The 12,154-nt window shown below is 41.9% G+C and overlaps 1 protein-coding gene across 1 annotated transcript in view; it reads right to left on the reverse strand.

The window, feature by feature from the left end:
- COL13A1 (collagen type XIII alpha 1 chain) overlaps nucleotides 1-12,154 on the reverse strand; it is a 190,524-nt gene that overhangs the window by 169,146 nt on the left and 9,224 nt on the right. The window contains exon 2 of the mRNA XM_025203565.1: nucleotides 8,954-9,023. Coding sequence (XP_025059350.1) covers nucleotides 8,954-9,023 — 70 coding nt within the window. The remainder of the gene's footprint in view (nucleotides 1-8,953; nucleotides 9,024-12,154) is intronic.

The following is a 12,154-nucleotide window of genomic DNA, read 5'->3' on the forward strand; positions in this document are numbered from 1 at the left end:
GGGGCTTCCCTCTCTGGGATTGGCCTCCCTGCATGCTGGGCACAGCACAAGCAGGGCAGAGCCAACCCCAGTGCAGGGGCCTGGCCACAGGAGCCCCCTGGAGCCTGGGAACAGCTGCCGTGGCTGCCTCAGTCTGCCTGGCTCCCGGCCTTGCCCACCCGCAGCTCCTGCCAAGGGGCCAGGGCTGGGGCAGGCACTGCACAGACCCACTGTGCTGCAGGCTCCCGGCTGGCTTGGCCCTGAGCACCGGCTCCGGCTGCTGTTCCCAGAGCCCGGGCAACAGCCTGTGGCTGCAGCTCCCACTCCCACTGTACCCAGCACACATAGAGACCAAGCAGGAGCCCCCTGAGCCCAGCGTCCTGCCCCAGCCAGGCAGTATCCCTTTGTGGACAGGGTGGCTGCGCCCCATCCCCGCGGAGCTGCGCAGGCCAGCTGGGCCCCACCTCCGGTGCTGCTGGGCCCCCCCCGCTGTGGCCCGAGTAGCGGAGCCCTGTGGCATCCCCCGCTTCCCCCCTGACACCAGCTATTTACTATAAAAAAATTTAAAAAATAAAAAGCAACATTAATGATTATTAATAGTATTAAATATGCAGTGCATCCTGCCATGTACCCTCTCTGCCCCAGTTTTGTTTTTGTGCCATGCCAGCACTCCAGCACCTTACAAAGTAGACATTGTGGTTTTTTTCGGCACTCCGGCCAAAAAACGTTGCCTGCCCCTGGGTTACAGCCTACTTTGTCACATGCTATGAATGAACTAAAAAATTAGAATTTTGTTACTGAAAAGTGTAGAAAACATTCTTAAATATTCCTCACACCTGCATGGAAACTAAATCATAGCATCCTAAAGCAGCGCACGGCACAGAGTGGGGGCAGCAAGGCTGCAAGCGCTGTCCCCTGTAAATGTTCAGGCCAAACCGCTTCCTCTTTGATTTCAGACAGGGGTGGAATGTTGGGTATCCGAAATCCAGCTGAATGCTTATCTATACCAATATATATTACTCACATATATGAGCAAGGCCTGCAGTCCCATAAACCCACCCAGCCCCCATCATTGGTACAGGGGCTCTACTCTTGTGCTGCCTACATGAATCAAAGCTTTACATGAAATAGGATGGTTACAGAGACTGCAGGGGATGGGTGTCTGGTTACATACCCTGCCTAGCACTTCTCAAATGGCCCTGAGCCAGACAAACTGACAAATCACACTTCCTCTCAACAGGGCCCCTGCATTTAAATAGTCAGACCACTCCTTTTCATCTCCCCCACCTCCAAGAATCTGAATCCTTCTCTACATCCCCATGAGTGCAAGTGAAAGCCAAGAGCTGAGCTGGTATCTAGGCCTTTAATCTTCCAGGCAGCTCAGGAGAACTAGTATTTACCATGCTGAGCCACTGCCAGATCCTACTGAGCTCCCCACAACAAGACAAAAAAAAGGACAAAGTTAAAAGCAACAACAATTTTTTTTAAAAAGCCCTAGAATATTTCAAAGGGTCCTGGCAGGTGAGGGGAGCACTGGAGACTGATTCCAACATAAATCTAAGGAGCAAAGCTTTAGAAACTCCTTGCACTGGCTTGTCTCCCAGCATGCCTAGCGGGACAGGCAGGGGAGTTTGCATCAGAGGTTAATTATGCAATGCAGGCTAACAGAGGGTCTCCATATGGCATAGCATTATGCTGTGGGAACAGGGTATGGAGAAGGAGTAAGAAGCAACTCTTCTTATATCCCTGCATTCCCCAAAAGTGTCACGGGATGTATATGGTACACTGTGAAGAAATGCCCTGACTTAAAAAAAAATGGATCTTATTTTGGCTGTAGGTTAGGTCTCTGTTATAAACATTACAAAGGGCAAGGCCAGAAAAAGACTTTACTCTTCTGCTGTTCCTGCTTCGATATTCCAAGTGCTAAAGTCTTTATGCACTTAGGCTGTAGTATCTAGGCTGCAGTATCTAGGCACAGTATCTAAGCCTTGTTTTAAGCCTTCTGTCACAGTAGTCCATCGCCCCAGCTGGTGCAGCACCTGGTAGAGGTAATATACAGAATAAATGAGGGGCCAGGGTTCCATTAACAGGACTTTGACTTAAAAACAGAGAGGAAAACAGTAGTTTTTGCTCAGACACCCAGTGAATATGAAGGGAAGGAGTGGAGAGCCTTGTCCCTTTGTCAGAATTGCTGCTCCCTGCTTGGAAAAGCTGAGTTGCTCTGTCCCACCAGAAACAACAGGAACAACTTGCCAGAGAACAGGTGGAGAAGAGCAGGTGTTATATGGAGCCCTAGCCTTTCTTTCTCACTTTCAACTACTTGCTGGCCTTGCAAGGAAACGGATGCTTCACTACACCAGGGACTAAGGCAGTGTGGCAAGCCATGACCACACTGCATATACTTCATCCCAGAACTGATTTAAGGTGTGATGCTGGGTATGCACCAATGAACTCGGTCTCTCAGGAGAGGTTATTTGCATGTTCCCAGCACCAAAGTCACCTGTTGCATTAGTCTGGGGATGTAGCATGTCCCAAGTAAGTATGGCATGGTTTATTGAGGAGCACAGTTTAGAGACAGTGTAGACATGGATGTAAAGCGCTGTTCCAGAGCAACTGGAAAGTTCCAGAAAGCTACTGACCTTCCTTTGATGCTTACCGCATGACTGACTGCAGCTGGTTTCCCCCCTCATTCTAGTTCTGTACTGCAAGCCAGCAACTTCTGGGGTACAGCCAAGGCTCTACCATCAATTTGCCTACCTGCTTATGGGAGGAGGGTACTGAGTTTCCAGCCCCTGATCTGAGAAGTAGAGAGCTAACAGAGCTGATCATGGAGCAGTCTTGCTCCCTTGTGCTTCCCTGGACATTCATGTTGTATGAGCAAAGTTCCATAAGTTAAAAATAAGTAGTCTGATATTGTCTCCTTGTTGCAGGTATCTGTCAGGCAAAGAAAGAGAGCAGGAGTAAGGAGATGAGGAAATAGGAAATCCTGTTGCACTCTGCCAGTTGGCCTGTGTTAGGCCTGGGTGACATATTTTGGACTAGAGCCTATGTTCTAGCTAAGTCCAAGATTCCTTCCTACCCTTCTTAGGTTGGAGGATCTCAGTTGCAGCTATGCCAAGAGATGTGGGAGAGTTCTGTATAGGTAGAAGAAGGTGAATGAAAAGCTAGACCACTTGCCATATTTTTCTCCTGAAGCTGCTCCTGGGCTCTCAGTTCCCTCCTGGAAGCTGAAGCCCCTCACCTAAAACCTTTTTTCCCCCACTGGACCTGTGTGCTGTGAGTTTGGAGAGAGAGACAGAGCCCAAAGCCTTGTCTTTACAATATGAAATGGGGAGTATTAACAACATTCTGAGCTCTGACAGCCCCTGCCAATGTTTTTGTAGTATAAAATCTGACCAGAGGAGGCATATTATCTATTTTTCTTATACTCATCATAAGGAGGCTATTGCTGGAAAATGACTTGTATGAGAAATTAGGAAGAAATTACATTAGAACATTCCCAAGACACCTCTAAAAGGGGCCCAGAGATATTCCTCACACGAGCCTTTCAACTCACCAGATGGTGAAATCATTTTTATCACAGGCCATGCCAACACCTGATTCATGTAACAGGCAGCAGGGTGGCATCAGATTGCTACAGTTTGGACACAGATTATGCAACAGCCCCCTCGAGTCAGGAGAAATGAGAGTGCTCTCCATTATTAGAGTTCTTCCTAAATTCAAGTCACTATGGTTACCTGCCTACTTATAAAAGCAGCTTCCCTCTAACAGACAACTAAGCCACCTGCTTATTATCTGTGATTTGTTGCTCATACTTTGAATTAGAATCCTATCACACCTACCAGTGTCCCCAGACCCACCCTTCTCACTTGTATCTTATGTTTACCTGCTGCCCTCAAGTCTAGATTATGTCTCTGGGTCAAAGGCTGTCTTTTCAGTACAAATGGGTACAGTGCCTAGCATCATAGCTTTCTCTGATCTTCAGTTGTTTCTCAAAATGCTACTTCAGTAGAAATAATGATAGCCTGCTGCTTAGGGGGACGGAAAACTAATTTTGCCTTATTTTGGATCCACGCATGAGTTCAAAAGTTTGACAAACTAAACTATTACCAGCACTTTTTCTGCCTGAGGAGGAATCTTGGAGAAAAATAAGCAGAGCAGGGGCAGAAAGAAAATATCCTATTAAAAATTATGTTGAAAACTGAAACAGAGAGCCAGCAGAGTGAAAAACCACTGCAAAGGGATTGTGAAAATAGCAGCAGATGAGGAAGGCATAACATTTTAAATAAGAAAAATAGATATGGTATTTAAAAAATATAGGCAATACACTTATGCAAACCATCTTTTGAGAATGTTCTTGGCTATGTCTCAGGCATTGGGATCTCTGAAAATGAAAGCACTAAGACTTGGGATTGAAGTCATAGTGCTTTCACTGCTTAACACCTCAGGACAGCTGGTTACCGACACTCAGGAAAAAGCTGAACTCCTGAATGACTATTTTGCTTTGGCATTTCACTGGACCAAGGGGAATATCATGCGAGATAAGGTTCAGAGTAGGTATGGTGGGATTGACCACCTTCCTACTATTGACACTGAGCTAGTGCGTGATCAGTTAGAAAAGTTAGGCATTTATAAGTCAGCAGGACTGGATGAACTTCACCCAAGAGTGCTGAAGGAGCTGGCCAAGGTCATTGTGGGACCTTTGGCAAAACTCCTCCAAAACATGTGGCACTTGGGGGAGGTCCCTGAAGACTGGAACAGGGCCAATGTTATGCCCATCTTCAAGAAGAGGAGCAATGATGATGATATTGAAATGTGAATTATAGTAGAGCCTGCAACATTCTTGGGACTTTCTAAGCACAGAGTAAGATAAAGATCCTGCCATAAAGTTACTCCAAAATGAAGGAATTTACTGACATGATTGGTAGAGCAGAGATAGCAGCTCTCAGTACTGGATACGGGGCATTCAACAACAGATTACATTTAGTAAACTCTCCTGCTCTTTTTTATACAAGAGGCAACTGATTTCTCAACTGCAGACAGACAGATAGGTAGCAGGAATACTACCAAAGGAGCTGAGGGGAGGAGACCTTGCCCCACACCTGTGTGGTTATTGTTACTCTTCTGGTTAGAGCAATACACAGGGGTCTGTAAAATCTCATGCAGTATTCTGCTCCCCACATTTACCCATTTAAAAAAATGAATTCCCATTGAAAAAAAATGTGGATTTAAATTACCAGAAATATTTAAAAACCTCAGCTGGGTGGGTAAACCCATGCAAATCCACACAAAGCTGTGAAGGCTTGATAGACCCCATGAAATCCTTATTTCTCTGGTTCTTAGTTTGGGCTGAAGAGCCTAATAAATACCATGCATTTTTCTCGGTACTCCAATCCATCTCGTAATGTATAATAAGCCTGTACAGGCAATCTGGTACCAATCTGGCAGGCTACAGGAAAACAAAGGGGCTCACAGAATGGTTGTCAAACTGAGGGAATGTAGCCGTTAATAACCCAAATTGGTTCTGTTAATCTTAGTGGAGGCACGTCCTTCCTGTACAGAAAAGCTTGCCTTAGTATTTTGTTGCAGCTTATATCTTTAAAAACACAATGACCCAGAAGTAACACTCTACTTACAAGTAGTCACACCCAAGCCGAGTATGAATTATTTGAAGTACCAGCTTCCCAGCTTAAGGAAACATATCTTTCCTTATCATTTTCTATAAATAAAGCCTTGCTGTTTTCCTGACCATGTTATTCTTCTAATTCTTACCACAAGTACTCAGATAACTGAGATACAGTTCCACATTTATACATCCTCACTGCTTGCTTACTCCCAGCCTTCCAACTCCTTCAAAAACAAGCCCCTTATGCCCTGGAGCTGTGGATTCCTCCTACTTTTAAAGATGACCCTCTGTTGACAGTCCCAGACCTTTACATCCTCACTGAGAAGTTCAACATATGAGTTTGTCTTCCTTTTCCCTTCTGTACCATGTAACAAGCTGGATCTGGACCTAAACATACACTCAAATGTCACTTGTGATAAACATTTATTTTTGGTGAGAAACATTATGTCTGATTATTAAACAACATTGGAGTAGACTGGCTGGGAAGTAAGGGGGGAGTCATGTGACTGTGTTCATTGCTTGTGAAAGCCTCAGGCTTCCCATAAGAGTCACACTGTCTAGGCCTCTAGATTCTGTCTAGCCCTCAGACATCTCAAGCATAAAAAAAATGACAAGGGTGAAATGGTTTCCAACATCTCCACTTGGTTATGGACCACTCTGAAACACAGCCCAAATGTATTGTGTGGAATCAAACATGACTCCACCTGCTATGACACCAGTTTTGGAACATGGCTAAATTTTATCAGGAGATTGTTAGGATGAGGAAATTATGCAAAAAGCAGCTGTGCCCATGGAATGTTTTCTACCAGCAAATATACAATGACAACATATTGACCTCCCACCTTCAAGTAAAATTTTGAGACACATTCATCTCTGCTTTGAATCATGGGTGTCTTTCCAGAAACACTGAGAACTGCAAGGCATGAAGGGGCACCCAAGTGCTGTGAAATGTCTGCTATGTTCCCTATCACCACCACTTCATAAGGTCTCAGCTGCCTTCACCAGAAATTCTTGGGTGATGTTCTATGATTTCTGTCATGCAGGAGGTCAGACCAGAGGGTCATAATGGCTTATTCTGGCCTTAAAATCAATGAACACACACACACACACACACTCTCTCTCTCTCTCTCTGGCCTTAAAATCAATGAATACACACACACACACACACTTTTCCTGATTTGGTATTCAAATTTCAAGAATTACCACTTTGGGCTGGATCAGAAACATCATAAGAACATTTCTTTCTTGTGATGCTTTGTCATTAACATGTCAAATTCTAGGAAGAGCCTGGAAGTGACAAAGTGCACAAAGTTGCAGCCTTATAAGAGGGAAAAAAGGGTTTGCTCAACTTTTTTGAAACTGGACTTTCAACTATAAGTTTTGGACAGAGATTCCAGTTAGCAGATGTTATATTTTATTTGAAATCTTATTCACCCATCCCCACAACACGCAACAGCTAAACATAGATAATGACAAGTCCTTTTGAATTGATGTTTCATTTCTTTAACACATAAATGGAATCTATTGCAAAAGAGAAGGTTTGCACTATTCCAGTCAAAATTTTCCCAAAGTTTGGGAGTGTTTGCATTCTTTACTTTAGTTCGTTTCTGTCAGAGTTCAATGCAACTGTCTTTCTTGTTTGCAAACACAATTAGCTTACAAAGGCATTTTACTTGGAAGAGATCTGTTTTCTTCTCCATCCATTGGTATGATGTCATTAGAGTTAACAGGAGCTACATATATGTAGTGCAGAGAAAATGGACTCCTTGCCATTCTATAAGTGTTATTGACACCCACACTTAACTATACTTCCTTACCCACAACATCAGAAATGATTAAACACCTTGTTTTGAAAACCAGAAAAATGCAGAACATAAGAACATTGGACTAGAAAGGACCTTCTGGGTCACTGAATCCAATTCCCTGAAATCACAGGCAACCTCAGAACAAATATTTGTCTGCAAGAGTAAAAAAAAAAAATCACTCCATCCTTTCTCACACATTGCAGCCCTGAAGTAAACAATAACGAGGTAAAACATGCTCAGATGGTCCTAGGAAGTGGATCAAATCCCACATTACATAGAAGGTAAAAATGCCTAGTGGTTCTTGCCAATCTGACTTGGGGAAAGTTCCTTCTGACCCCAAATCCAGCAATCACTTTAACTCTGTGTGTGTCAACAAGAGCCACTGGCAACACAGAATCTACTGGAAATAGAATTGTCACTCTTTGCAGCTCTCCTCATCCATTTCTCTTAGCAACAAGTCTGAGTCACAAAGTTAGTCACATTCAATTTTTCCCAAGGTTTGAATATCCTTGAATCTGGTGTTTGGTTGTTGTCCCTTTTTCTATTTCCTCTGTACATAGTCTATTGTATTATAAAATGATAAGGAAGGTTGGATGGGTCATGGTGATGGAATAAAATACCATTCATAAATGGGTTTGCCATAACAATTTGCCATCTACTGTACTGTAACTAGATCAGAGGAAGCATCTCTATATTGGCATTTTTGGAAATGCAGTATGATTATGTAGTCTCATTATGTTTCTGTGTGTCAAAAGATGCAGTTTTACAAGATGCCTCAGGTAGTTTTATAACTCCATAGGTCTTAATGCTCATAGAGGCATGTAACTAGACAGCAGTAGAATACATTGCCCTCCAACCGCTTGGTTGGAGGGCAACAGGGCAGGCCCTATGAGGAGAGGCTAAGGGACCTGAACCTGTTCATCCTCAGAAAGAGGCTGAGGGGAGATTTGGTGGCTGCCTACAAACTTGTTAGGGGAGATGAGCAGCAAATAGGAAGAGTACTATTCCCCCCAGCAGCACCTGGGGTGACAAGGACCAATGGCCAGAAGCTGCTGGAGAATAGGTTCAGGTTAGAGATTAGGAGGCACTATTTCACTGTCAGGGTAGCTAGGATCTGGAACCAACTTCCTAGGAAAGCGGTCGTCGCTCCTACCTTGGGTAAATTCAAAAAGAGGTTGGATGAACACCCGTCTGGGGTCGTGTGATCCCAGCATGTGCTCCAACCAGTGGCAGGGGGTTAGAGTAGATGATCTATTCAGGTCCTTTCTGACCCCTAACTACTATGAAACTATGAAACATTTGATTGTCGCAGTCAGTGTGTGGACAAGAGGTACGTACCTCCATGAGTTTGTCATAATCAGAGTTCTTATTTTATAATAGATAGGTATCTAAATGCATTTGTATCTGAGTACTTATTCATTCCATATGCCTCAGGCATGTTGCATAAAGTATATTTTCATTATAATTATATGCTGCAGTACATTAAAACTCCTTGAAACAAAAGGTGATAAAGAAAAGTTCACCAGTGTCCTGAGATCCCTACCTGCTGGGCAGTTACATCTCTGGTGGGTTTCTCGAACTTCTCGATGTCTTGGCAAGCTGAACTTTAACTTCTGTAAAGAAAAGAAGTGGGGGGAAAGCATCATTAATAAGGATGAAAACCAAACATCAAGCATTTCAGAAAAGAGGAGTGGAAAGAAGCCAATCACCTGAGGTACAGGGAGAAAGAGATGCTTAGTTCTGGACTAAAACCAGGCAATTGGTTCACAGACTTCAACTTCAAACCCATCATCTGCTTGATTGTAAGCAGGCAAAGGTTATTATGAAATTCTCTCTAAGTGTTATCCTTATGGCTGGAACTAAACAGACAAGAGCTTGCCATGCTTATTTAAAGAGGTGACTATGCTGCCATGAGAGGATTGCAATACTCAAAGAAAAAAAATCAGAAAACCTGTTGTGGTAGATGAAGAATATAGAGATGAAAAAGGTCCTCCGCTCTGAGTGAGCTAGATCCTGAGGCTAATTATAATATCTGTCCAAGTAAAAGATCCTAAAGTTGGTGGTATCTCCTTTAAAGAAACCCAAAAAAAACAGAACCCTTTTAGAAGTTTTGAAATTTTTGTTGTTGTTCCAGTGTGGAACATAAAAAAAGTTTGAAAGTTTCTGCAAGGTGGAATTCTGTTGAAATTTCCATTTCAGATCAAACAGATCAGTTTTCTGGTTTTGTTTACGTCTTTTTTCTCCCTGGAATTGACCATAGGGTCAACTCTGAACCTAAGAAAACCTCTCCATTGAAAACTTCATTGAAATTGATGCAACTCCTGCATCTATGTTTTTATTTCAATGAAATATCATTTTTGGACTAAAACACATTTTTAAAAATTGTTCTGAATGCCTCTAGTTGTAGAAAAATGCGGGCAAATTGTATTCTACCTATTAGGTGTGTAAGTGGACTTAGGCACCAAGTCCAATTCTATTTCACCTTGCTTGGCTCCCTGGAAATTCATTAATGCCATCTACTTTTATAAACTGCCATTTTACCCTTCAGAATGAGTATAGAAAGCAGTGAAGAGGAGTAGGACCCACTCAACTTTTGGATTAACAGTTTTTCAGGTACTCAGGCAATGTGGAATAGGGCCATACTTAGATGCCAAAGTCCACTAATAGGTGGACTAGAATCTAGTCTCTGACATGTCATCAACACGTCTATCATGATTTAGGGGGAAAATGAATCTAAGTTGGTTTTCCATTACTGAATAGATGTCCCTTTACCATTTTGTTGTCTGCATCCTGTTAATTATTTGAGATGCTGATATGCTGTTTTTAGAGAAGACTAAATGTCAAATAATGAACTGTATCTATGGAGTTTGGGGGAGACACTCCCTACCAAAGAAGGACAGCTAACTGTGTCACATCCTAGTCTCATGTTATTCATGGTTAATAATGGGCTAAAATAAATGTCTATGTTTAGGCTTGTCAGCCAGTATTTAGACTCCAAAATAAGTGATCTGATTTTCCAAAAGGGCAGCACGTCCAAAAGCTCTACGTGAAGTTTTTGTGGAGTACTGAAATAAGTTTTTGTGGAGTACTGACTTTTGTGGTCATTAGCGGGTGATCAGTACTTACGAAAATAAATGAAGAGCCTAAATATGAACTCAGAAGCCTAACTACAGGCTCCTACTTTTGAAACCTTGGCTTATCAATGGATAATTTTCAGTAGAAAATACAATTTTATTTAAATCATATTTTCCACAATAATGTGTTCACTTTGATGAAATTTCACCTAGGAAAAAAAATAATGAATGCTTTTACCTTATCAAGATAGAATGTTTCAATTCTTCAGAATGAAAGCTTTTGATTGACTAAAAAGAATTTTTTTTCATTATTTCCCAGGAAGTTTTGAATTTTTGGTTTGTTTTGTTTTCCCTCAAGTTGGGAAATCATGACATTTTCCCTGCAATGGATATTTCTAGTTCCCATATGCAGCACTATACATATGTACATCCTTCTGGACTACACTTAGAACTGTGTGTCTCTGTGGTTATGAAATGTTCACATCTGGATCCTAATCCAAACAAAGTGGCTAAAGCCCATCGGTAATTAAACTTTACAATGCTATAGTTTGTTTTCTAATACTTTGAATTTAATGTCAAACATGGGCACAAATATGATACCTATGACTTTTATTTGGGTCTAGACATACAAGTTCCCCTTCTACCTACCCTAATGCAAACATAACCATTTAAACACAGGATTTCAACGTTTCAGTAGCATTCTCACATTTGGAAACTGGTCCTAGTATGTCAGTTATATTTATGAGTTAAGAGATGATGTCACAGTATATAATTTGCATGGCCAGGAGTGTTTTGTGACAAGTCGTTCCCTAACAACTGAAGATTTAATGCCCTGCCTGGAATTTATCTCTTTGATGTACTGTTTATAGAACAGAAATATTAAAAATGCAAAAGAGACCTGTCGTTCAAAAAGCAGAGAACATCCAGAGTGTTGAAATGAATGGGTGGTGATGCACAGTTTGTAGACATAAGCATTTGTTTAATTACCTACTTACTTTGCTACTACGGAACACTACACAGAGTATCATAGCTAATGGGTTAGAGGAAATGATGAACCACTACACCCTGAAAATGGAGGTACAGTTCTCCTCAGACCTTTAGCTACTGAGTATGAAAGGCAGAAATGTATCGGCCTATTAAATGGCTAATACAATCACTGTGATAATGCTGTAAACTAACCTGGAGCTTTAGCCACTAATAAAAGTGGTTTTGAAGCTAAGAAATTATATGGATGGTGGAGTCTTGTTGGAGGGATTGTAGGTCTCCTAGGAGAAGAAATCTCGGCAATGTTCCCCGTGTTGGGTTTCCTCCAAATTCTTCCACTGGTCAAAAAACACTATTATGATGATGATGATGATCATTGTTGTTGTTGTTGTTTACAAACATGGCCTTTTCCGAAAACAGATGTCTCTGTCAGAAAATTCCCAATTTTGGTTAAAAAGTTATGGGTGTTTGGCAAGAGAACACTGATTTTTTCTCCTTTAAAAAAAAATATTTTCAGAAGCCTGAAAAGCTTAGTGAAGAATGTGAAATAGAAATGATGATTTTTTCACTTGTTTATATATATATATATATATATATTTTTTTTTTTTTTTTTGTGGTCATCTGGCCAGGTTCCAGGGGATTGGAAACTAGCTAATGTGGTCCCAATTTTTAAGAAAGGGAGGAAG

The sequence above is a fragment of the Alligator sinensis genome, unplaced genomic scaffold (assembly GCF_000455745.1).
Source record: "Alligator sinensis unplaced genomic scaffold, ASM45574v1 scaffold546_1, whole genome shotgun sequence".
Lineage (NCBI taxonomy): Eukaryota > Metazoa > Chordata > Crocodylia > Alligatoridae > Alligator > Alligator sinensis.